The following is a 26535-nucleotide window of genomic DNA, read 5'->3' as shown; positions in this document are numbered from 1 at the left end:
CTACACTGTAACGCTTGGGTTATTCTCGGGGACATCCGAGAAAGGCTTTTACGGACACCTGTAAGATCTCGGAAATTCTCCCACAGCTCGCTCTTTTCTTCAGCTGTGTTAATCGAGCGGATCTAAGGAGATCCGAACATCTATCATTCGCTTAACTGGCGGCTGTTTCGCTGGCAGAACGACGAGGTTTTCTTATTTTCTGGGTTGAGATGAGATATGAGATCCACGCGCAGTGCTGGTCGCCCGCCCTCTCTTTCTCTCTCTCGCTCGCACACCTGTCCGACATCTGGCCATATAGACGATATAGCCGATCGGGAATTCAGTCGCCTCGCGATGCTCTGGCGTTGATCTTCGCCGGTCCGATTTGATCCGATCTTCAGGTTTTCCTGTCGCTTTCGTTTTCTTCTCTTCCACTTTCGGTTGTGTGTGTGATAATAGCAATTAAAATATATTATTTTATTGTTTTTGTTTAGTGTCAAGTGGAAAATTTGTTGTCGAGTGTGTGAAATATTTATAAATATAGGTAATAAAACAAAGTAAGGAGCATTAAAAGCAAATTGTACTGCTAATAAAATAAATAAATGCAAAGGCAGTAAAATGGGCCGGCTAAAACAATTAAAATAACTAATTAAAGCTAATCATTTCACATTAAAGTGGTTTAAATCAATTAATTAGTGAAATTTAAGCGGCATTTTCGAGCGACACCGAAAACGAATAGCAAACGTTTATTAAAACGCCATGTCAAATCGCGGGGACAAAAAAGCAATTCAAATTAACTGGAATAAACGTCAACTCAAATAACACAATCAAATAAAATAATGAATACCGTTTGTATCATAATATCTGCTGATTCCGATGACTGCACATTTGATCGGTTTAAAGTGATTTAAAACCATTATTTAGATGCAAATATTTTGCATATCAAATTTGATGATTTTATTGCCTCCTTTTTCGTCTTTCCATAATTTCAAATGGTTGATTTGTGAAAAACTAGAAAGGCCCAGCGGCAAGTGTCAAATAGTTTTCATTTGGATTTTTCCCTCGTGCTTTTAAGTTTTTTGTTCTTGTGTTTTGTAGACTTTTGTTTGGATTCCTGCTGTTTTCATACTTAGCACACGAAAAAGTGTTCGCGCTTCTTTTTAAGTTGTTTAATTTATTTTTAAAACACACGCTTTCTCGTTCGCGGCACAAAAATAGTTCATAATATCTTTCTATTTTATTTTTTTATGTTGACAAATGTGATAGAAGTGAACTGCAAAAACATGGGAAACGGTTTAATATGACGAAGATAAATATGTGAAAATGTTGAAACAAATAAATTAATACTCAATGACCAAAAACACGAAAGCACCTCTGGATTCGCTGGCATGACCAACATATAATTATTAGCAAAAAAAGGTCGGCGGAAAAATAAAAATTATCAAAACATTAAAGCACAACTCGATTACTGCAGGTATAAATATAATTTTATTAAAAATCTTGTTGTTAAATATAAGTACTTACAAAATATGCTATCCTTTTTTATTTTACTTCAAAATCATCTTTTCGTGATCCTAATTTGGTTGAATTTTTCGCAAAATATTTTTGAATACCTCTCGAGAATCGAGAATCGAGACGAGAGCTGATCAAATATACTCAAATTAATTGAATTGTTTTGCCCGCTCTTCAAGTGACACACTTGAGCAGTATTTTCGAGAGATCATTCAGAAGCATCTCGGAAACATCCGCACACATCTATGGTATATACAGGTATATAGTATGATCCAGGGCCAAGTCGAGTGGCTCAGTGTATTTGCTCAGTATTTCCGCTACATTAGCATAGTCGGCGGGCGAGAAGAACTGGGTGGGTAAGGTGAACAGAATTGGGGAGATGCGATGGCACTACCCTCCCCACACACAAAGCCGATCAAAATATCCATTTCAATTTAAATTCCGCCACAAGACATTTTTATTTCAATTCGACCGGCTCCAGCTGAAATAATGCTAAACACATGTGATGTGATGTGATGTGAACAAATTAAACTGCTTTTGGGTGCAAACATGGCGTATACTCAACGCAATTGCCGCAAGAGCCAGCCCAGCTAATCCGGCATCTAATAAATATAATCAAAATTGTTTGCCGCCGTCTCGAAGTCCCCAATTGAATAATTGAACAATCTAACGCTGGGCCGTCTCTTTCCTTATTCCTATTTGCTTCTTTCAGAGAATCGGAAGAACAAACTGGTTCGGCTTGATCTTGGAATGTAGATCAAGGTGCCCTGTTGCTAATGGTGATTTATGCGAGTTTCGAATTCGGTGTAATGAGCATTTCTCTAACGTTGTGTGGATCGTTCTGTGTTTTTTCTTAGATCTTTAATAGGTAATTAAATGAAACCATTAAATTAAAATGAACCTGTTGGGGAGCCTGTGAATAGTTAGGAACTTTATAAAAAAAACTAAGTGAATGTGAAGAATACAATTTAGTCATTGACCATTGACAAGTCATTCTGTGCACCTCCACTTTTCTAATTAGAATTCTTTTGTCCTGATCTTCGCAATGTTTACCTGCTACTGCTTTTCCCATATTTCTTTTATTTTTTTGCTCATCTTATTCGGCACGATTTCCTATCTGCCCTCTTCGGCGATGAGAAAAAAAAGTGAGTCAAAGAAGAAACTGATGACGCGACCTTGGGTTAAAATAGATCTTTGTGCGCAACATTTATATTTATTTATTTCTGTTTTTGTTGGACGCGATCGCCGCACGTCACCAAATGCCAGGCCATCTAAATATTTTTCCTCTGAATTCGTCTCGATTCTCGATGCCGCTTTGAGCCCCCCACTTTGGATCCCCTTTAACCCATTAAAATTCTCGGCCAAGAATGCAGCTGGTATCGAGCATACGGAGATAAGATCTCAGAAGTCAAGTGGAAATGCATTTACATTCCCCGGCCAAGTGTACATTTAAATCAAATGAGGCGGGCACAAAATTTAAATTGAATTGCCAGCGGACTGGGCAACAAAAATTGTAAGATAAAATACTCAATGTATTTGCTGGATGCCGAAACATTTCAACCGCAAATTAATAGTTTTTGCGCCAGCCTTTTTGTTTGGAGGTCGATCCCCTTGTAAATATAAAACGAAAATGTGCTGAAAATCGCCGGTGTGGCCATTAACTTTTGATGGATTTTTGATTGGAAGTTAGCCTGCAAAATCTATAAACATTGCATCTCTCATTGATTTCAAACACAACAACTTTTAATAGTGATTACATTTTACATTTCAAGCAAAGGTGAATAGAAAAGTTTTCTCAACAAAATGTGTTTTTTAAGACAAATTACCGAGGAGGAAAAACATTTGTGCCACATGTGAATAATACCATAAAAAGTGGATTTAATTTTAGGATGAACCGAACCGAAATGGGGGAAAAGATCACATGCAATTGAGAGAATGACAACATTATTTGTTTAATTTTGTTGTGCTTCTACCAAAAATAGATGTGTATAGCAACAAGAAGCCGAAAAAACAAAGCCGGCAAAGCCCAAGAAATGAAAACCAAATCACGAAAATCGAGCGGCGAACGTGACAAAAAGATACAGATATACAAAGTCGGAGGCAAACTAATGATGATTCCAAGAACAACAAAGGAGTGAAAAACAAAAATGAAGAGCAGCAAACGACGACGCACAGATGACAGAAAATATCAAATCAAATGCATTCAACTGGCAGGTGAAACATGACAGGAAAGCTGAGCAATATTTGGAAAATGGCGGCGAAAAGAGAGAAGGGGTTTCATTTTTTTGGGAAAGCGGAAAAGCCATGTCCATTAGGCAGCCGTCTAATGACGAACCCCTCAACCAAAGTAAACAACCGAAAACCGAAAACCGAAAACCGAGAGGAAGTACTAAAACCCCTGACAGCCCAATGTCGCATTGCTACATCTCTTAACCCCAAATAGAAATTGGAACGGCGGGAAAAGTCTTTGTGGGCCAGAAAATGAGTCAGCCAAAGAAAATGTTCTACAGGTAATCCGTAATACAAACATCTATAGTATTATAGCTTAGTTCCCTTCTTTATAAAAATGATCTACGCATTTAATAAAACTTGTGAAGAAGGCAGGCCAACAAAGCCATTAAATTGGATCAATAAAAAAGTAAATACATAAAAACGGCAGTTTCTTTTTAAATTTATTTTGAGTCCAGTTCCGAATTGATTGGCCATTAATTTGATGGGTATTCTTTTTCGATAATCGTTAAAAATTGATTATAAACAAATTAATCATTTAATGATCTCGTCCTCGTCCGAAGTTTATTATTTAATTCCCAATATTTAAACATTAGCTATGAACAATTTACAAATCCATATCAGTTTGCATCGCTATTTTAGACATTTGGACCCAATTTAATAGCAAGTGTCTGTTTGGGAATGCCTGTCACGTAATTTGCGTGAATTTCGAATGGCCGGCGATAAAAACGCATCGAGTCAAATGGCAAAATGAAAAATTGAAATGCAATAAGGCACTAAACGTTAAGCATTAAATAATTGACATGTCCATGTCGCTGGGCAAACAAAGCGCCTATCAACTTAAATTTAACCTCCGCCTTCCCGCTTTCAATTTTGTGAACAGCATACACATACCATATAGCAATCGATGTCCACGTATGTCCGCCATATATATGCACTGCATATGGACATGCAGATCGGATATATCGGGCATAGTCATGTCGAGGCACGTGCACGGCTTAAAAATGTATTCAGAAATGAAAATGAAAATGAAACGAGCGCAAATCGCATGAGCAAAATTTATGCACGTGACGCCAAACGATTTCAACTTCGCCGAACGGGAGGCTCTAAAATCTCAGCATTAATTGATTAATTATGCAAATTCAAATGTCACGCTGGCAAAAATATGAAAACTTTGAGCGTTTACCCCTGACATTCGGCAATCGTTTTGAATAACCAAGAAACCAAATTACAAGTCCGAATATATTCTTTTGCAAATAAAGAGCTTTGCTATTCTTGATTTCTTTAATAAATTGTGTTCAGTTTCTTTGATCTGGTGATTCTGTGATAAAATAGTTAACGACCACTTACAATTTGCCATGATCTATATTAAAATTCTTTAGACTTTTCCCAAAACTAAAATGTTCTTCAATAGACTCTATATTTCACACCATTCCGCGTTGTATAATATAAATTATTTTTCATGGCAATAAATGTTCTATATTTCTGACTTTTACACAATATTTTTTTTAAAGCCCTAATTAAATTGAAGGATACTATTTAAAACACATGTTTGATCTTGAAATTACCATCTGTGTTCAATAAATCACATGCCGATATCAGAGTATCTATTGTTCTCTGCAAAAAAGCAAGAATACTGTACACAAAAAAAGAGGCAAACAAACACAGAATAAGCAATGAGTGTAGAAAAATGTTTGCCGAAGCCGTCAGACATTTAAACAGAAGCAAACAGCCAGACACACGCACACTAATTAAGTGCCCATCGTGCCTTGTGCCGTGTTCACCTGTGCGTATACGTAATTAATTCCATTATAATCTCTTGCGCATAATTAAGTAAACAGGGGTGAAGCAGGTAATTATTATCACAAAGTGATAAAAACGGTGGCCCAAGTCGCTTATTAATTGTTACAGAATTATCTTCTTTCATTCGATTTCATTTCCAGCTTTGCAAACTTTATAAAAAATAGCCAATAACCAACAGTGCGTATGCGTTATTACCCGGCGAATATTGCCCCTGTTTAACTGGCGCTAAAAATACACGATTTTTAATTCTGTTTGCCTTCGTCGTCAACACCTTTTGTTTTCTGGCCCGCCCACAAATTTTTCCCGATGAAAGCTTACAAATATTTGCCATTCGTGTTTATTATTCTTTTGGTATTCCCTGTTTTTCCTCGTGTCTCGCTGACCATTTTTATGAGCTACATCAAAAATGTTTTCCTCGGCGCCCTGCATATTGTTTATAAACAAATGCCCAATTGACTGCTAGCCAAATGATGGCTAAATAATAATAATAAATAGCATTCAGTACTATGGAAACACAGCGTGCAAATGGATTGAGGTAAATGCTGTGTGTTGACCAAATGCAAAATCGTAAAATGGCGGGCGAGGTGACAATGTGTTTCTATAGAATCGTGTTTCCCAATCCAAAAGATTTTTCAGATGATTTTGGCGTATTTCAGATTTACTTTCTAGGAATTTGTAATTTTATTAATCTTTTAAATATTATTCTTAAGTTTTTTTAGCATTTATTGTCCACTTTCCATTTAAATAAATTCCACTTATTAAGTATTTATTTTAAATTTGGTGAATCCAGTTTACTGGCTCGAAGTGATGATAAACGAACTTAAACAAACTTAAAAATGCCCAAAAATAAATCCATTAATAATCATCAGCGGGGCAAACAAAACAAAACAAAACAGAACCGAAAGGCAGCCGAAAAAGTGAATAAAATAATAATAAAAACCTTTTAGCATATCCATGGCAATTCCACGAGCTAATGAGGCGGGGAATCCCCAGTCCTGCACCACCTCCCCAATGCCACGCCCCCTCCTGCGGCCGCCTCTTTTCGGCACTGCTTTCAGCTTGAAAAACAGACAACATTGTTGCCAGCTTGTTTAAGCTTTTTTTCATATTTTTTTTTTGGGTGCGGAGTGGAGCATGTGCAACAATGTTTTTATTTTGGCTGAGCTTATTTTTAGTTACTTTTTGTTGCCTGCGCTGAGCGAGAGAAATAACTTTCTAAATAAACGCAGCGCAGTTAGCAACAATGGAGGCACCTCTATATGTATTCCATACATATATATATATACATATACGTAAGCCGGTATATATATATATAAACACTTTCCGCTTTTGCTGTCTGCGCGTTTTCGTGACGCTTTTCCACTTATTTTTATTTTTATTTTCCTCCGTCGCGTGGCAAAGTTTCCTCCTTGCAGCATTTTCATTTTATTGCCGCGCAGATTAGAGTTGCAAAATTGTTAAATTTTCATTCCAATTCCGGACTTAATTTCTTTTCGGGGTGGACAAAAAGCGCCTCAAGTCCTTAGGCCAATTAATTGACAGCGCATAAAAGATAATGGCGAATAAATAAATGCTTGGTTAACCGCTCGCCAACATAAATAATCGTGAATAATTGCGATTAAGGCAAGTAATGGAATTAAGTCAACTGTCGATCCGCAATTTAACAACTCTCTCGCAATTCAGGAACAATTTGTTTTTAATTTAATTTATGTAATTAAGCAGAAAAGGCGAAGGAATCTGTAAAATGGCAAACATACTTTGCAAAAAACGGGAAGGGATTTATAAATTGGTTTTTAATTGCACATTTTAATTACACAAAAGAGCGGATTAATGCAGAATGTTTGATAATAAACAGTAAAACACTAGCTCCTCATATTTAACATCACATTTTAAAAATGTACACATATAGATACAAGTGAATGGGAATTAAACACAAAAATATTTTGGTCATTAACCTTCTCAACTTTGTACACATATTTACATGGTTAATTAAATTTCGTTTTGTTTATTGTTATTAATGTGCATTCTCGCAAAATGAATTGCCTTTGGACAGTCGTGTTTGAAATGCAACGCTCAAATTTGACAGTTTATAATTATAATAATAATAATAATAATAATTGCAATTTGTAATTTAAACATTATATTTTTGTATGGAAATGGCCCTTGGCAAATGCTTTGTGTGCTTTTCATAAAGTTAAACGTTCGTTAAATAGCAATAAGCAAACAATAAAATACTAAATGCGAATAGTACACTGTAACTATGTGTAATACAAAGTAAGTGATATGCAAAATAATTTTTTTTATTATAAACAATTGAGGTGGGATATCACCGTTTGGTTGAAGCTGTGAAATGGTATATGGGAATATGTCCAGGTAGATATGCATATATCTTTGTGCCATAAGCCGGCGGAATCGCAGCGCAACACTTGGCGACAAATTCTAAACGCCGCCGGTCGCCGTTGGCGCCATCAAATTATGCAACGCGTTCTGCTGCGTCACGTGTTTCCACACAACCAGCTGCAGTGGCGGCGTTATAAAATTTAATTAATGCAGCCAGGGGGGAGGAGGGGGTTGTAAGGGCGTTGTAAGGGGGGGGTTTGTTGGGGGGACGGCCTAAGAAACGGGATAAGCTCTCGGAGAGATGATGGTCCTAAAGGCTTTGTCTGTTGCTGTTGTTTTTGGGCCAGGTGGAAGGTGTAAGGTATGTCTGCACTACGAGAAAACTCTCCTTGATTTTGGAGTTTATAAAATTGTGAAGTACTACATAAACTTTTACGCGAATTTAATGGGGTTAATATAGAATTTAGTTTGGGAATTATCCACACCAAAAATGACGCTTTGAAGAATTAAAACAGGGATATTCCTAGCAGTACTAGTATTGTATTTTGTAGAAATTTTTTTGGGTTAGAATATACTCAATTTTATAGGATAACCAGGCCATTACCCAGTTTGTTTTCCAAGTGTAGCCCCTCCCGTTGGCGCCCTCCGCCTCAAACGCTCCGGACAGCTGTAAAGTGCTTTGTTAATTAGCAAACTGGCGCGGAGGGGGGAAGTTGGGGGAGCAGTTGAAACGGGAGCAGGATCAGCCGAAGGAGCAGGACAGGAGCTGTGCAAGTGGCAGTGGCACAGGAGCAGGGAGCGGGAGCAGGAGCAGGGACAGGAGTCCTGAGTCGCAGCTGCAGCTGCCTGCTGGCAATAATTTGCGCCCGCAAGTATGCAACACATTTTGCCACGGCATGCGTGTGTCAGTTTCCAAGTGCATGTGTGCGTGTGTGTGTGTGCCAGTAGAGCTGTATGCGTGCGTGTGTGTGTACGCCTGCATTGTAGTTCGCACACTATTTGTCAATGTCAGAAGGGATTCGCAGCTACTTCTGCTTCACACGCTCCTAAATTTCATTGCCCAGCGAAACCAAAGTGTTGGCAGCTGAAACACCTTCAATCGCCTGCTCGATTTAATTGGGTAATGGCGCAAATCGCTAACAGAATTAAAAAAACATGAACAAAAACAACTCGACACTTATTAATCACTGAAAATCGAAATTCCAGAATCCATAATTCGGTTTATTTTATTCCAATTTTAAACAATCGTTTGATATTGAATTTAGAAATTAACTGCTTTCAAAGCTTTCCTTTTTTGACCCCAAACATGTCATAATTTTCCAACTTTTTGATGGATTGCTGGAGTGTGACTAAGAATCCATTTATGATCTAATTTTTTTAATGATTTTGCATGATTTTTCTTATCCTAATGACAGCTGAAAAATCAAACCTTCATCGAGTCGCCGGTAGCCTGTTTTTGAATCGATTTAGGGACTCTTTTCGCTGACCTGCGTGTCAACCGCCCCTCCACGGTGACCCTTCATCCAGTGGTGAACATTACCCTAACCCCCTGGCTCCCCTTTTCACCCCGTGACACACTGCCACCCAGCTGGGTAGCTGCCTACCATGTGGCACACCGTGTTAATCGAGAGGAGCGCTCAAAGCGCCGCTCATTTGGTTTTTCATTGCCGTTGACGCGCTTTCTCCATCAATGTGGCTTGATTTTGTGGCAGCTCCGTGAGTGTTGGCCAAAAGGGGGCCATTGGGAAGGAGGGGGGAGTGTGCGGCTACAAGTGCCTCTGGCATCTATCAATGATGCAACAACAGCCACTCCCCAAGAGCTCGCTGATTAGCCAGGCCCAATCGTCCAACTTGAATTCCGATTTAAGAGCAAAGCGGCTGTGAAAATTCGGTGACTGGAACGCCAATTCGGATAATTGCAAAATCAAATAGTCTATAAAACAGACTGGTGGTGATTACTATTTAGTTTTGAAGCCATTTTCTTAACTGGTGCTGAATATAAATTCACAGGCTTACAGTTTTCCAATTACATTTGTGTATTTTTCGCCAGGCAATAAAAGAAATCTGTCGTAAGCATTATATTTGCCAGCTAAATATATATCAAGTTAATATGCCACCCAAACACTCACACAAACGGGGATGCTTTTGATAAGTGTGTGTGTGTGTGTGAGCTAGTGTGTTTGTGTGTGTGTGATGGCGCCCTAAACTATGCAACACATTTGCATGTTTGTGCGACGCTTTTTTTGCACAACTACTGGTTTTCTTCGCTCTCAGCTCTCTGATATGGCTGATATGGCCTGTCTGCACCCACTGCCACTGCCACTCCCCTTCGCCCCCCCTCCCCAGAAATGAGGGGCGGTGGTGTTGGATGGTGGGCGTGGCGTGGCGTGGAAGATAGAGAGCAAAAGCGCAAAGCGCAGCGCGTTGTGAAATGCAAGCGAATTTGCATAGAAAATAGACAGTTTGGAAAATTGCATTCCATGTTGATAACTTAAGGCCCCAGTGCACTCCCCGCACTTTTCCCACTTTTCATGCACCTTGCATTCAGACCGTTTTCTACCCCCTTCCCCCTCCCCCCTTTGCGCCCGCCTCTGTGGCCCTCTTAAACATTGCCAGCTGCAATTGAAAACGAGCTTCCAGCACGCAACGCGTGTGCATAAATAACTTGTTTAAGTTTTATGGCAATGGACGATGGTCCTTTCCGCAGGATCTCGTCTCGCCTTTGCTCCCCTGCTCCAAAGTCCTACACAGGGAACAAAAAACCAGCGAAAAGTAATATCGTTCTCACTTAAGCACTCAAAAGAATGAGTCTCTTTAACTGAAAAATTTAACCAATTTAAATAATCTGTTTGTTAAATATCATAATTGCACAATATTCTCTATGTAAATAGGTCTTAGCAAATGGAATGCCATGTTTTGTTTTCTGTGTACATGTGCTTGTCACACGATTTATAAATGCTTCTCAGGGGACTTCCCATTGCACTCGGACCTGGTCACACCTTGAGCGAAATGCAATTTTGTCTGCCAAGCCGGGGCGCCATCAAAAACGAAACGAAAGCAGAGGACACCGGTAAAAAAAACCTGGGGGGTAATGCAGCTTTTTTGGGGGGGGGGAGGGGCAAGTGCAACTTGATGGTCTGTCACGGCAATGCTGCACCTTGGCCTCAACCCGGACAACCCGGACAACCGTCATCCGTATCCCGATGCCAAGCCCCGAATCCCGAATCCTTTGCCTTCCGTTCCCGGTGTCCCGGAGCCATGTTTCTGCCCACTTCCACACTTCCACACTCACCGCAAAAACCCAGCCACATCGAGACAGAACTCGAAAATCAAATGCAAAAATACCTGAGGCAAACTGTACTTGCATATTTTTTACTGCAGTTCGCCAAGGGATATCGGGATTAGCCATGTACTTGAGCTCTTCAACTGAGCTTCAGGTTAATTATAATATCGGTTTTTCTACTGCTTAATCTAAGATGTCTTGGGAAATACTTACTTTAAGTTACTTATCTGCAACAATCAACAATCTACGAGAGGGAAACTAACAAACGAAAACGAATATTATATTTCAAGCATTTATTTTTTTTTATATTTAGTTTTGATATCTGTTATACCCTCTAATGTCTTGCAGGGTAATTCCAAATTGAAAGTGCAAAGGCTGCGGGCTACTCCTTTTTTGTCGGCGCTCTCAATGCCACAAAGTCAGCATAGTGTAGTTGAGCGAAGCAGTTGTTGTAGCTCCAAGTAAAAGAAGGAGCCGTCGGAAGTCCCTTCCTCCCTTGCCCCCCTCCCCCTTTTTCCCCCTCCCCCTTCTCCATCCCCCTTTTGTAGTTTCTACCCCGCCGCTCCTGTTTGCTTTTGCCACAAAGGCTGCAATGGATCCTTGGCTGCTGACTCCGAAACTCGGACCGAGGGCAACCTGATGGAAATGGAATGACTGTCTGACTGACTGACTGACCGCCTCAGCTTCCCCCTCGTCTGACTATAACCCCCCTCCTCCTCCTGTCTGACTGCCTCCCCTTGTCTTTCTGTCTGCCTCCTTTACGTGTCTCCCCACTCCGTGGAACTCCAAAGTGAGTGACTGAGGCTGCCCTGTCATGATGCTGTTGTAACTATTTGACTTTATCTTGTTGCCGCTGCTGGTTCTCGGGGTAAACAAAATGCACTGGGGTTAAGGAGATGAAGTGCTGCCGGGTCGCAAAGACGGCCAGCGATAAACAAAACCCAAAAGCGTTGACTTGGCCCTCGTGGATTTGTGTGGCCAGCGGGTTGGGCAGTGGGACAGGTTTTACAGGGCAAAAAACTTACTTCCAGATGGCCATTTACTTATGGCTTTTGTGGCGGTTGAGCACTTCCAAAAAATCCCTACGTAGGCCGTCAATTAAAAGAAACTTTACTGTTGAAAAAAAATATTCTGACTTGCAAATAGAAAAATAAAATAAAAGTAATTTAACTTACTTTATCTCCTATTTGAGTGGCTCCATTACTATGTGTAGATTTTTTCCAGTGCACTTCTTTGTATTTTTTTATCCCGTATTCCAGACTGGTTTTCAATTTAAAGTTAATTTTAAATGTTGCTTAAATGCAACTTATCCTAATCAGGGAAACGCGGCCGCGGGCCTTCTATTTTTACTTGGCTCCTTGGACGCGGGGCTTTAAAGGCATTTTCCCCATTTTCTTTGTAGTTAGCTGCCAATTAGGAGCAAGGCACATTTTTTGCAGGTGCTGAGAAAATGGCACACAGCCACTTGACTTGCCCAAGCTCCTCTTCTAGCTATTGTTATTATTATTTTTTTTTGCTTATGGTGTTGTTGTTGTTGTTGGTGGTGGTGGTGTTGTTGTTGTATCCACTGAGCCACTCACTAATTATGCAAAGGGAGGAAAAAAAAACGTGGAATGTAAGAATTTTCTGTTGCATCTGGCCAAACTGGGAAAAAGTGGAACGCGGCCTGCCAGCAACAAAAAAAAACCGAAGAGAGAGGAAAATCTGAAGAATTCTTCCTCGCTTTTTTCGCACGTAACTGTCAGCCGCGCTGGTGTGTGTGTGTGTGTGTGTGTGTGTGAGTGTGTGCTAATTTAGGCATCTTTTGTTGTTTTTGCCTGAATGACACATATATAAAAAAGGTGGTCACGCAGGAAAAGAGGATTGCTTTCGAAATTACCCTGTAATAGCATATATGTAACCATTATATAAAAATTATATTATTGTTTTATAATCTTAAAATGTGCTTTTCAATAAAAGAATATATATCGTATACGTAATATTTTTTAAATTCAATACGAGAACACGTTACGTATACGTAATATTTTTTCAATTTATATTACTTAGATAATATTACCTCTTTTACCACACGCATCGAAAATATATATATTGTGGTTCTATTTATTGCATTATAAAACTTTAAAATCATCCTTTTAAAAGTGAAAAATATCGATTAAAATTCGGGAAATGGAAAGAATAATATTGTTGCCTATAAAGGAAATGTGTATAGAAACCGCAGACAAGAACAACAGAGCCGGCAACAAAAGGACTTTGTCTGCTTGCGTCTGCCACAACAACAAGAGCAATGCAAAAAAAAAAAAAAAAAAAAAAATAAAAACACCAATAAAAATATGAGGCCGTTTTATTCCATTCCGTTCCACTCGGCGGCATTTTAGCCATATTCCGTCATTTTCCTCCAAGGCGCGCCGTTCATTCACGCATTCATTCAATTATTCAGTCAGCCAGCTAGTCATCTATTCATTCATTCATGCCCATTCATTCCGCATTCATTCAACCATTTCCATATTCATTCATTGATAGCTGCGGTCCTCTGGCTTGGGCTTTATTTAAAAGCGCAGACGGTCTGCACTGCAAAAATGAAAGGTCTTTTTGGAGGCGGAAATTCCTCCTTACCTCTGAACACTTACCAAAAACCCTTTGAGCTTTGGTTTTTCCAGCGATCAATTAATGGATGAATTCAGCCACATCTACCCACTTGTGAACCTCCTTAAATGTCATCAGATGGGACCGGCGGAAATAGAAGCATTTTGTATTTCTCACATTTTTGTTTGATTTTCCCAAAGTTCGCTTAATGCAACGAATATCGTTTATCGTTTTTCTTTTTTCGCTCTTCGGTTTTGGGTTTTTGTTTTCACTCACGTACGTGCAATATTTGCGAATTTCGAGGGGGCGGGGGGTTTGACTGTGAATTTGCCACTTTTATTGTTTTTAAAACGCTTTCCAATTCCTTGCTCTTCTTTTGTCTATTTGCGATTTTCTATTTGCTCCATTTTGTTGCTTATGTTTTTTGTAGTTGCCCTCGCTGCAATTGCAATTCCAGTTTTATTTTACGCGCAATTTGTCTGTCCTGTTGTGTGTGTAGAACAGCAAAAAAAAAAAAAAAAAAAAATATAGGAAATAGAAATGAGGAGGGGGGAAAAATCGTGGAAAAATCGGAAAGTGGGTGTGTGGTTGTTTCGAAGTGAAACAAAAGAAATAAGCGAAAAGCCCCGAAATTGAAAGCCAAATAAATAAGTGAACTTTCTATGCGGGTTGTGTCTGTGTGTCTGTCTGTGTGCGAAATGTAATTCGAGGCAAATATCCGAGTGGTTGGCTGAAAAAATCTGCAACAAACAGCTGGGAGACAGGGCTGCAGGCCACCTCCTCCCCCGCTTTCTTTCCTGGCCAACTCCGCATCCTATCCGTATCTGTCCGATTGTTGGCCAATATCAACGCCAATCCAAGTTGGCCATAAATCATTCGGTGCTGCGGATGAAAAAAAGCTAAGGAAGGCATTGAATGATTAGCGAGAGAAATGTTGATTTTGGCTTAATTTGTTCCTCTTAACTGAAACAATAGTTGGGAGTTTAAAAAAAAAACAAATATGTTCGAACTTAAGGAGTTTAAAAGTAGTGTATATCTTGGAGTTACAACCTTTTCAATTTTTCACTTATTTAATAGTATTCCAAATTTGTTCCTCTTAACTAAAAAAATAATTGGGAGTTTAAAAAACATTTGGAAAACAAATCACTGGAATTACAACCTTTTCATTTTTCTACTTATTAATCATATTCATAATTTCCAAATTATTTCCTGTTAATTAAAAGCTTTATAACTTAATATTGTTTTTTCCTACTCAACTCCCCGTTTTCCTTCATATTTTCCAGTGGGCGTGTGTGTGTGTTTTGACTGCTGACAAAAGTGCAATTCGAATCGGAATCGGAATCGAGTGGAGAGTCGGAAAAGCGGGAAAACGCAACCGATACGGGCCAAACTCAAGTGGTCAGGATAGGCGGCTAAAAGGAGGCGGCGGGCGGGGTAGGCGTGGCGTAGCGTGGAGCGCTACCAGCCGACGAGCATGTCCTCGACGTCGACGTCGACAACGACAGCGACGCTGACTGCGACTGAGGCAGCGACGGTGGGAAACGCGACTGTTGGCGAAATGTTTTCGGATGCGGAAATGGCGGAAGTGCGGCATGTTGTCCAACGCATTTTGGTGCCGTGCGTTTTTGTTATTGGACTATTGGGAAATTCAGTGAGCATTTATGTTTTGACGCGGTAAGTGCACTTGTATCCCCCACACATGCCCCCTCCCTTTCCCCCCTTTCACTCTCCTCGCATTGTCCACATTTCGGTTGTTATTGTTGCTGGATTATGGCCCACCGATTTCGGGCGATGGGGTGGGCGTGGCCTCTAGGCACTGTTATTTCACGTGTTCGCCAGGCAGAAAGCGGTTCATAATGCACAGGCAAGTTTGAAAAAAATGTTTTTATATTGATTTAACATTTTGAAGAAGGCTTGTCCAGAAACACTGGGAAATTAAAAAATATATATTTTGGCATTCTGGAATAAAAAATCGAAGAAGGGTCCAAAAAAAATCGACCAAAAAAAAATTGTAAATTTATAAATTTTTAAAAAATGGCTAAATTTTGAAAAAAATGTTAGATTTGTTTTTTTTAACTGGGTATGCAGTTGTTTTCAGGGCAACAAAACATGAAAGAAAATACCTTCCCCGTCAAAATTTAATATGTTTTGGCTGTTTTATCGCGGTTTTACCGTCAAAAAGTGCCAAAAATCTACCGAAGGAAGTTGTACCAAAAATCTACCAAAAAATGGCCAAAAATTATGTTTTACAAATTTGTAAAATTAGTTTGCTTAAGGGCAAAGAAATATGAAAGAATACGCTCCCAATTAGGTTTAAATAATTTTATGACTGTTTCATAGAGGCTTTACGGTTAACACATAAGGTGCTCAATTTTATTAGGACGCTTAACGTCCCTAGTTTTTCCCGGTGTACCCAATGGTCTGTCTGAGTGTGTGTGCGTTGAACAAGTGAAACATGAATGAAGCGGCGAGCAGGTACGCAGCGCATTAAACACGACATTTAATTGTAGCCACCGCTGCACTTTAAAATCATTTCCACACCGCCAGCAACAACAATAACAATAATGGCAGCGTAGCAAGGACGACTACAACAACAACAACAGAAACAACAACAATAACCGAAACAATAAGAGCCATTTTATGTGCCAAATGCAAAAACGCAGCTTTTTGTTGTTGCTGTTGCCACCTACAGATAAGCGAAGTGTGTGTGTGTGTGTGTTTTTTATGTGTGTCGAAAAATATGCGACTGTGGCAAGTGCTCTGTGCGGGGACTCCATATGGGCCTTTTCCGGGGAAACTCCAGTAAAAAACCGAATAAAATAATATGTCTGCTCAAAAATCTTATCTATATTCTTTTAATTCTGACAACCAAAATTGTTAAAAATAAACAGGATTAGAACTGCTCAGCACAAATTGTATTAATAGAGACTTGGTCATATAAAAACACTTACTTTATTTTCTTTTTTAACCAGTACTTAAATTATATAGAAGTAAAAAGGTTACCATTTGCTAAATGATAAATCCAATTTTAGTCCAACTCCTGTGCAGTTTCCAGCAGCCTGACTGCCATGGATGGCTTTTTAATTTAATGTTTATTATTTCTTTATTTTGTTTTGTTTTGTGTGAACACAAGGAGATTTTACTATCAGAGCTGCGGGCGATGCCAGGGAGCAAAACTAAATGTTAACAGTTAGTTTTTATTGTTCATCTTTTGGCTTTATGACTGTGCCGACATTTGTGCGCATTTCGGAAAATGTCCAGCCCCCGCGGGGGGTGAGGGGAAATCCCCCACCCCTCTCCCTCTCTCTTCCCATTTGGAATTTTTCAATGCCCCCTGAACCTCTTTTGCGTTTGGCTTCCGGGCAATTTGCTTTTTCAATTGGTGTTGCACTTGGCAGCGTTTTGCATTGTCCACCAAATGGTTTGGCCTGATTTCGCCAAATAGTAGAAGCTTGGGTTCGGATGGGTTTGCAAAAACCCCAAAAGCCGAAAAACACAGAGCGTACTGGAATAAACACACAAACTGCAATCCTTCCCGTTTGCAGAAAGCGCATGAGGTGCACCACGAACATCTATCTGACGGCTTTGGCCATCACGGATATTGCCTACCTGACCTGTCAATTAATCCTCTCGATCCAGCATTACGACTACGCCAAGTACCACCTGCAGATCTTCTGGGAGCTCTACGGCTACTTCGTCTGGCTGTGCGACAGTTTCGGTGAGTTTAATGATTTAATGCCAATTTTAAATAGCAATTGATCATTTCAAACATAACAAAGCTAACATTTAAATAAGCTATTTTTAACACAGAGAACAAATATTATTTTAAATGACTTAAAACAACTAGAGCAGCGAAATCAATAACTTAAATTTCGTGCTGTTAAAACAATTGCTTCTGGGATAAAAATTGCTGCTGGGGTATAAAAAGCGAGTGCATCGTTTGGCGAGCACTAAGTGGAATGGTGTGGATTCCATAAATTCCCCAGTTCTCTGGCTATCCACCCCCAATCCCTCCTCGGCCAACGGTTCCCCTCGATTCCCGGGGATTCCTGGGACGAGCCCATCAATTCGAATTGCACCTGCGGCTACTGCTGCTGTTGTGCATCAATTTCATTGAGCTCTGCCAATTTACGAGGTATAGTTAGCAGCGCTTTCTGCGAAATTCTAGCGGTCAGCTGAGGCTCCCTGCCATACGATTTTCCGACCCTATTTCCCCTCCAGCATCCCACCAGCACCGCTAGCACCACCAGCATCACCACCAGCACCACCAGCATCACCATCACGAAACGCGACTCATCAGCGGAGCACGGACGTCAATCGTTTAGAGTGCGCAGCGTTTTGAATAAATTGACAGCCCGGGCAGCGAATAAATTGGGCATGGGGTCACGAGTGGGAGTGGGTGGTGGGTGGTTCCGGGGATTAACGGAGGGCGAAGCTACGGGTATTTATAATCCCAGCTTGCACGGCAACAATTACTAATTAAAGGGGTGCACTTTTATAAGGGAACTATAGGGAAACGTTTTACGGAACTATCTTCTTTATCAGTATTTGTTTTAAACTCTTTTATTTACATACTCGCATCCATCAATAGTATTATAAGGAATATTACTAAATATTTTTGGTACCATATTTTTTAAAGTGCATCACTATTTTGTTTTATCAACAGGCTACATTTCGATTTACATCGCCGTATGCTTCACCATCGAGCGATTCATTGCGATTCGCTATCCGCTCAAGAGGCAAACATTCTGCACAGAGTCGCTGGCCAAGAAGGTGATAGCAGGTAATTTCAACTTGAAAAGTATCTTTTTTCGTGCATGAAAAGTTTGCTGATTTGAAGTGTCCATCTCTCGCAAACTTTCTATTTTCTCCAACAGCAATCTAGTTGTTTATTGGTGAAGTGTGTGTAACTCTTTTTTTTTTTCATTTGCAGCCGTGGCTGTGTTTTGTTTGCTGTCCACGCTCTCGACGGCATTCGAGCACACAATTACGGTCGGTTGGAAGCTGATTGATGGCGCCTACCAGCCGTGCAACCAAACGGAGGCCAATTTCTCGCCCATGCCCCCGTCCTTCGCCCTGGGCACGCCTCCTTTGGCAACGCCCCCTTTGGCAACGCCTCCGCTTGCAACGCCGCCGACCGTGTGGCAGGACTTCTCCACGGAGTCGCCCACCGCCATCGCCGGCAGCTCGAGTCAGCTGATCGATTGGGGCAGCGGCAGCGGAGATGGAGAACCAGGTAAGAACACTCGAAAAAAAAACAAACAATTTACATTAAAAATAATCAATATATTATAAACTTCTATATAAGAAAAAAAATACAAGAAATGTTAGCCACAGATTTACAGCTTTCTTATCATTAAGTAGACACTTTATTTTAATTTGGAATGTAATGTGTGTTTGAAAACATTTTAGAAAACATTCCGCGACATCGCCGGCACTGGCAGTCAACTGGATTTGTGACGCTTCCCGCTTTGCGGAGAACGCTGGAGGAACAGGAGCAGCAGGTTCGGCAACCCGCGGAGGAGGAGGAGGAGCAGGATGAGGGGTCAAGGGTCACCGAGAGTTTGCTGCAGTTGCTCCGTAGCAAACGCAGCGCTGACAACAACAATGACTACAACAATGACAACAGCAACAACACGGATGCATTCGCATTTAATGTAACGGAATACTGTCAAAATGTGAGTGAAATGTGGTGAAAATTCCCGGGATTTCCCCGGGGAGCGAATGAAAAAGGTTTGCCACTGAGAAGCATGAGGGGAGCAAACTACTCCAAGACAATGATGAATACGAAGATAACTTAAACGCATATCTCAGTGCTTTGAGTTTTCGAAGAGGGTTCTTTAACTAAGTACTACTTTGGGATTTGAAATGTGAGCTTTCTTGCGTTTTTTCTTTTTTTTCGAATTAATTTGATTAAATTGAAGTGCTTCAGAATTGTGATTTTTAAATAGTATGCTAAACTATCTATTGTTTGTTTTTTAAGATGACCGTCTTTGGTCACGGTTACTCGGAACTGGGAATGGATGAGCTCTATAGTAATTTATGGAGCATGGTCACACTGCTCATCTTCGTGGTGCTTCCCTTGCTTCTGCTGGCCACATTCAACTCATTTCTGATACTACTGGTGCATCGGTCGAAGAATCTTCGCGGTGATCTGACCAATGCGAGTAGCATAAGGCGCACAAAAGTGAGTTTTTTCGAATGTGGAATTTCCATCGAAGTCACTAATGAAACTTCCTCTACTTGCAGCGCAAATCAAACTCCGGCATCAAGAGCAGTGTGTCGCAGGAGCACCGAGTGACAATCACCTTGATTGCGGTGGTGCTAATGTTCATAGTGTGCCAACTGCCGTGGGCCATTTACCTGGTGGTCGAACAGTACATGACCATTCAGGTGAGCACCCAAGTGGTGGCGGGTAATGTCTGCAATCTGCTCGCCTCCCTCCATGCGGCCTCCAACTTTTTTCTATACTGTGTGCTATCCGATAAGTATCGAAAGACGGTGCGTGAGCTGATCACCGGCTATCGGTATAGGCATCGACATAACCGCAACAACACCAGTCTCTATGTGCCGCACACGACGACTACACTGACCCAAATTAATGGAGACCATTACGGCGGCGGTGGTGGTCATTACGGCGGCGCTGGAAGTCGGCGAACCCGCAATACTACGGGTCGCCTGATAGCGTGAGCCAGCAAGGATATATATATGTACCATATGTATATTCCGGTTGAACTCCTTGAGAAGAGAATCCAAGAGAATCTCGCAAGAGAAGGCTTCGAATTTGCCAGCAAATCTCACGGAATCGAATCACAAGTGACTCGTTTAAGTCAAAAGTGATTCCATTCGAGCGTGACGAGCAGAAAATTTAATTTGTTATCAATCAATCGATATTTATGTATATCTCTCTCTCTATCTCTCTATCTATCTATCTATCTATCTTCCCACTGTCTCTTTATATATATATATATATTACATAACATACATTGTGCCATAATGTGATGATTATAGATTTATGCTAGTTAACCTAAACGTAATTGTTGTCCTAAGTACTAAACGCATCAAATCAAATACACGCAATACACACACAAGTAAACAAAGGACGTCGTCGTCGGTGAGTTTGCTGTTTGCTATTTGACCGTCCCACGGGGCGTATGAATAACCCACCGGTGCATATTAATTTGGTGCGCCACGTATCGCTGGATATCGGGGAATAGACCGCAGTTAACTGTCCCGCGAGACTGCGGTTCTTCGAAGAACATAGAGAGGGGGAAGGTAGGAGGGTAAATAACCCAACAGGAAAACAAAGGGGCAACAAGAAAGGAAGAAGGACCTTCCGAATATCAAACTCGAAGTACAGAGTTCTCTTTAGCTTGGAAATGTTGTACATAGTTCATAGGAGTTAAAGATCTGTAGCATTTTTTTAATATTTTTCCCCTCACCCGAACTGAATTGTTTTATTTGTAGTGGTAGACACAATTATTTTGCAGAGTGTCCCGCTTATAAGGGAAACCTGATTTCCCTGTTGTTGCGATAATTGAAGTGTTTACAATCCGTATCCTGGGCATCTGCTATCGCCGAATCTGCAGTTGCCAGTGAATTGCACTGACCGATACCTAATTGAATGCCAGCCAAGTTCCAGAGCTGCAGAGCTTCAGAGCTTCAGAGCTGCAGAGCCGAAATGCCGAAATCACAGCCCGTTTCCTGTTAGCCATTTTGCCATTTTTCGGTCGGCCCGAATGCAATCGAACAGCTGCAGCAATCGAAGGGCTGCGCCTGCAGATCCGACTAAGCCGATAATTGAAGGTGCCGTCGTGGCCAATGGGGATTCTTCTGTGTCAACCTACTCTGCTTCTCCGGAACGGGGATAAATGGGGATTCCCCCGGGGATAATTGGTTCAACCGAACTGGGGACTCGGCCATCGATGCCGAATGCTAAAATACAAGTGAAAATCTTTTCCGGCATGCTGGCAATAAATTTCGGGGGCAAAATGTGGGGGAAATCTAACCCATTCACACACATACAAATACACATACACACGCAGAGCTACAAAAAGCCACACATACACACACACACAAACGTAATGGAGTTACAAACATTTGCGGTTTACTGCATTGCTATTTCCATCCACACATGTACAACTGCAGTAAAAATAGTAGGAAATGTTTAAAAAAATACACACTTCTATGGCCAACCTTTTGATTTAAATATTTTTATTTATTTAAAGAAAGTCAAAGCAATATGTACTTGCAAAATCACTATTATTTTAAACGCAGCTGTAAATGCATTGAAGCTCACTCTTCGCATTTGTTGTTAAGAAATAAAGAACACTTTTGAAACCATCTATGTAGTTTAGGAATAACTCTTTTATTAAATGCTGAGTAAGAAGTAGAATATGTTATGTTCAGGTTTGAACACGACTAAGTAATCGAATGCTTAGGAAATTAAAAACACTTGAAGAAGATGGATTTACTTGTACGAATACTTGTGAATGTGAGATTTAAAGCAAGCAAAAAGAAGTACAAATTCAAATCAGATCTTTACATACTTAGTAAATAAGTTATTGATAGTTTCCTATGGGTTCTCCTCTTTGGATTGTAATCTGTTCGACTTCCTTTGTGTGGCAGCTTCTTTTATCATATTATTCAGCCATCAGCAAGGACATAAAATGGACAGAAAGTGTAACAGCTGATTTTGCCCGCCTGCCACAACTAGAGTGCATGAAAAATTACAAGTCAGCTCCACAATTGAAATATTTCCGCCTCAACGCACTGAAATGCACAATCGAAATAGTTATCTGTGCGCCACCAACCCATTTTTTTTTTGCTCTCCCCAACAGAAATATGCAGCCGAAAAGAAGGGGGATACACACGTACATATATATATATTCATATATATATATATGATGGGGGGAGGGGTGGGGTGATATGCCAGACGGATTTGGCAGCGACAAGGACAACACCGATGTGGACACATATGTGCATTATGCGTGGATACTGAACACTGGATACTGTACGCCGATTCGGGTCCGAGAAATTTCCATATTTGATTGTTTTTGAACGCCTGCCGCAGGACGACAGAATAAGAAGAAGAGAAAGCGTACAAAAAAAAAGAAAGGGGAGAAAGGGGGAAAGCAGAGCTCGCTGAGCGGCGTCTGTTTATTGAAAATCGGGTATAAAAATCGAATGGGCGGCGACCGTTTTTTTTGCGCCTCCGAATTGTGGGAATGCGGAATGCACAGGCATAACATTCTTTTGGGGGCGCTCAGCGAAATGCATGCATTTATTTACAGATATGTAGGTGCAAGGACTTTCCCCCTTCCACGCTCGGAAATCATAAAAAAAATTTAACCGAGGCCGAAAAATAGAAAAAAAAAACCAAGGATGTTGCAAGGACAAAGGAGCGAATTGTGATTGCTCTAAGTTGGTTAAAATAAATATTTGTGTGGTTACACCAAAAACAGTTCAAAATAAAAGTACAGAATATTTATCTTGGCACTCCCAAAAATTTGTAAGTCACAAAAAACTGAATCAAATATTTGTAGCGTTTGCTGGTTACGTTTTTTTAAACAAAAATATCAAAATTAACCTGTCAGAAGTTGTGTTTTTTAGCATACCCAAAATAAAACGGTTAAGTATGCAAAGCATTCGCAGTGGCACAAAAGCGAAACGGCAAAAAAATGAAATGAACTTGCAGAAATAAACGGAAAAAATATTAAGCACTCATGACAAAGCGACAGTCGGATAATGCCATAACAAAAACAACAATAGTGGTAGCAACAGCAGCAACGGAATAACATTATAAAGTATCATCGTAGTTTTTTTTCCCATAGAACTGCAGCCCAGCAGCGATAGTCAAAAAGTTGTTGCAAAAAACAATTTCTGGATTCGGTAGTTTGTAGTTGTAATCTTTAATCGGAGTAGTGGTAGATAAAGGGAAAAAGGGAATAGCAAGAATTAAATGCAAAATGATTGCGACAACCAGATAGCAAATTTGTTGTGCAAAGATATATATCGACATGAAGTCTCTCATTTAAAAAACAATTGACAGAATGAGATAAATAAATATCTTGATAGCAGCAAATAGTTCAATAGTTTTTAAACTAATTAATAGTTTTTATTCTTGAAAAAATATGTAGATTCTGCATTTATTGTATTGATTTCTTTTAAGCACACTAAATGTCGAGCATTTTCCATTTAAGTCGTCCTCACTTTCTTTTTTTTTTTTGCTTTCCCCAAATGTTCTTTTTCTCGTTATTTATTTTGAGCAATTTGTATTTATTTAGTTTTTGCAGTCTTTTTATTGCTATTTTGGGGCAGGTTGGAGGCCATAAAACTGTGAAAAATTCAAATATGCTACAATTAAGCCTCGTAAAATTTTACGAAGAGCGAGACAGGTTGAGCGAGTGCGAGCGAGATAGCAGACACAAGATGGGTTTCCAAGGGGGCAAAAAACGAGAGTAAACGGTACAAAAACATTTTGCGGTTGAAGGCAGTTAGCCAAATAAATGTACAACTAGATAAACAAGCTGCTCAAACTAGTTGCACACATAAACACAAACATACATACGCACACACAGGACAACACACACACACACACACACTTACACTCTAGATCCTTTAGAAAGAGATAGGTATAGGGGATATAGAAAGGGGAAGAAGAGGAAAAGAAAAGAAGCCCCAAACTGACAAACCGTTTAATCATTCGAGTTGCTCTCTCGGTGTTTGCTTTTCATTTTATAGTATTTGCCAATTTCTTGATGTGCCTGTGTGTGTGAGAGTGTGTGTGTGAGTGTCCGTGTGCCAGCTGGCTAATTTTCGTTGCCTACTTTTCGGCACTTTTTGCACACTTTCAGGATGCCGGATTTCAGAAGGATATTCCTTTTTGGCAGACTTGAAACGGAGGGAACTTTTAAATGAAATTTTTAAAAGTTTTGCTAAAATATATTTCTACGAAAGCAGTTTTATATATATACATATAGATTGTTATCGGCTTACACATAATCAAAAACATTCTTTTTTTAACATTTTATTTTAAATTGTACAAATAAAAAATGTGGTACGTATGCATGTATCTGACCTTAATGCCACAATTGTTGAGAATTACAGACTTCGTATTTGTGCGAACCCAACTGAATGTGTATGTGTGAGTGTCTGTGTCTGTGTGCTTAGCTGCCTAATTTTCGTTGCCTACTTTTGAGCACTTTTTCGGGTTTTTGGCCTTTGTGTTTTTTTTGGCATTAAATATTTTCAATTAACAATCTGTTGTGGCTTAATGGGAATAGCCAACCCTATTTATCCCTTAATACTTTCACGTACACACATGCACATTACACAGACACAGATAAACACACACGAACGCACACAAGAGAAAGATACCCTTTCGGCGCTCTTTTTGCTGTTTGTTTGGTGTTTTCTTATGTTTTGTGCCGAAAATTTGCTTAATTAAAAATAACAAGCAAAGCCAGCAGCAAACACCAGCTTATTGCAATATCCTTAACCTCTCCCCCCTCGCCGCCCGCAAAAAAAAACCCGAAAACGCCCATCGGTGGAACACCCAGAAGAAAAACAACCGCAGAGCTACAAGCAAAACTTTGTTTAATGGTTAGTTAAGCGTTTAATTTGCACAAGGCCTTGAAGCTCATCATCCACTCGCACAAAGAGTTATATATCCAGATATCCCATCCAGCAGCCCAAGCTCGTCTAATGACTTTTTAAAAGCATCTGAGCCCATACTATATGTCGGGGGTCGGGGGTCGGAGGTCGGGGATTGAACTGGTTATTGCGGTGGTTCCTCAAATTTATTCCCCTGAGCACTCCCAATTTCAGATGCCTGAATTAGTTTCTTGTGCTCTTGGTTTGTATCATACGGTCTCTGCCCCTTAAAATATAACCATGTGGAGTGCCACTTTATTTGTGTAGCCTTATGCACTTTTCAGCCAACATTATAACTAGTTATAAATGAATTAAAAGACTTTATTTAGCATTTAGGAAAAACTTTTCTTTTATTATTATTTCGAAGCCAGTTGTGTGAGTGTGTGTTTATTTTTTCTATTTCGCCCGCAACCGCTGATCAGCTCGGTCGATTCTCATTTTGGATTCAGCAAAAGTTTCAGATTTTGCACTAGGAGGTGGCGGAGTCAAGTGTTTTGTTTTTGCAGGGGGGAAGGAGGTTAATGGCTTTTCGCTGAGTGCAGCGATGTTTGTGGCAGCCAGCGAATGACAGCTAAGCGGCTTAAAGTTGACGCACTAAAATAATTTCAGTGTTAATTCTATTTGAAAACCATCAAGGCTGATGCCCCGGCTAAAAACTTTTGCCTAATGCCAATTAGAGGGAAATGTCCATGTTGCTGTTTTTCGCTTTCATTTTCGGTTGCGGATCTGGATTTGGAATTTTGAAAAGAAAGGCGGCCGCAGAACATGGCTGATTATGCGATTCCCTTTTATCTCCGCCGGCTTTTCCAGCGAAATCCCAATTTCCAAAAATTATTGACGTACTGCGGTGGCAACGGGGAAAGGTTTGCACTTTAAATATGTTTCGGAGTTTAGTAGTAATTCGATTACAGCTCTTACCTCGCAACATTATTTTGCTGGATGGAAATATGTGATGGAATCAATCATGACCTATCGGCGCTTGTAATTACTTGTGTGATTATTAAATGAAGAGAACGATATTGAAATTGTTTAAATAGTAAAAGTGTTAATTATATGCGAAATAAAATTAATTGGTATTTTTTTAGGTAAATAAACAATACCCTGGATTTTTCTTTTGCAAATCCGAACGAAAGAGCATACGCTCACAATAG

General features: G+C 40.1%; 1 protein-coding gene across 2 annotated transcripts; it reads left to right on the top strand.

Annotated features, from left to right (window-relative positions):
* Positions 1-33: 33 nt before the first annotated feature.
* On the top strand, positions 34-21984 carry LOC108086506. 2 transcript variants are annotated; one of them, XM_017183434.2, is made up of 10 exons: positions 34-380; positions 474-523; positions 1246-1453; positions 15013-15403; positions 17275-17447; positions 18396-18512; positions 18663-18965; positions 19142-19407; positions 19713-19916; positions 19979-21984. In XM_017183434.2, exons 4-10 carry the CDS (start codon positions 15204-15206, stop codon positions 20417-20419), a joined length of 1704 nt encoding a protein of 567 aa, XP_017038923.1. In that variant the 5' UTR covers positions 34-380; positions 474-523; positions 1246-1453; positions 15013-15203; the 3' UTR covers positions 20420-21984. The 2 variants fall into 2 exon arrangements, with proteins under 2 accessions (XP_017038923.1, XP_017038922.1); XM_017183433.2 differs by having other exon boundaries at positions 34-523.
* Positions 21985-26535: the final 4551 nt, after the last annotated feature.

This window comes from Drosophila ficusphila, unplaced genomic scaffold (genome assembly GCF_018152265.1).
Source record: "Drosophila ficusphila isolate 14025-0441.05 unplaced genomic scaffold, ASM1815226v1 contig_198, whole genome shotgun sequence".
In the NCBI taxonomy this organism is placed as follows: domain Eukaryota; kingdom Metazoa; phylum Arthropoda; class Insecta; order Diptera; family Drosophilidae; genus Drosophila; species Drosophila ficusphila.
This window is presented reverse-complemented; position numbering and strand designations above follow the sequence as displayed.

What these genes read in the sequence shown, in the direction of transcription:
- LOC108086506 (XM_017183434.2), top strand. Translation starts at nt 15,204, where the DNA reads ATGTCCTCGACGTCGACGTCGACAACGACAGCGACGCTGACTGCGACT. An exon ending in CTGGCTGTGCGACAGTTTCG is followed by an intron (nt 17,448 to 18,395) that starts GTGAGTTTAATG and finishes TTTTATCAACAG; the next exon opens with GCTACATTTCGATTTACATC. An exon ending in GTAGCATAAGGCGCACAAAA is followed by an intron (nt 19,917 to 19,978) that starts GTGAGTTTTTTC and finishes CTCTACTTGCAG; the next exon opens with CGCAAATCAAACTCCGGCAT.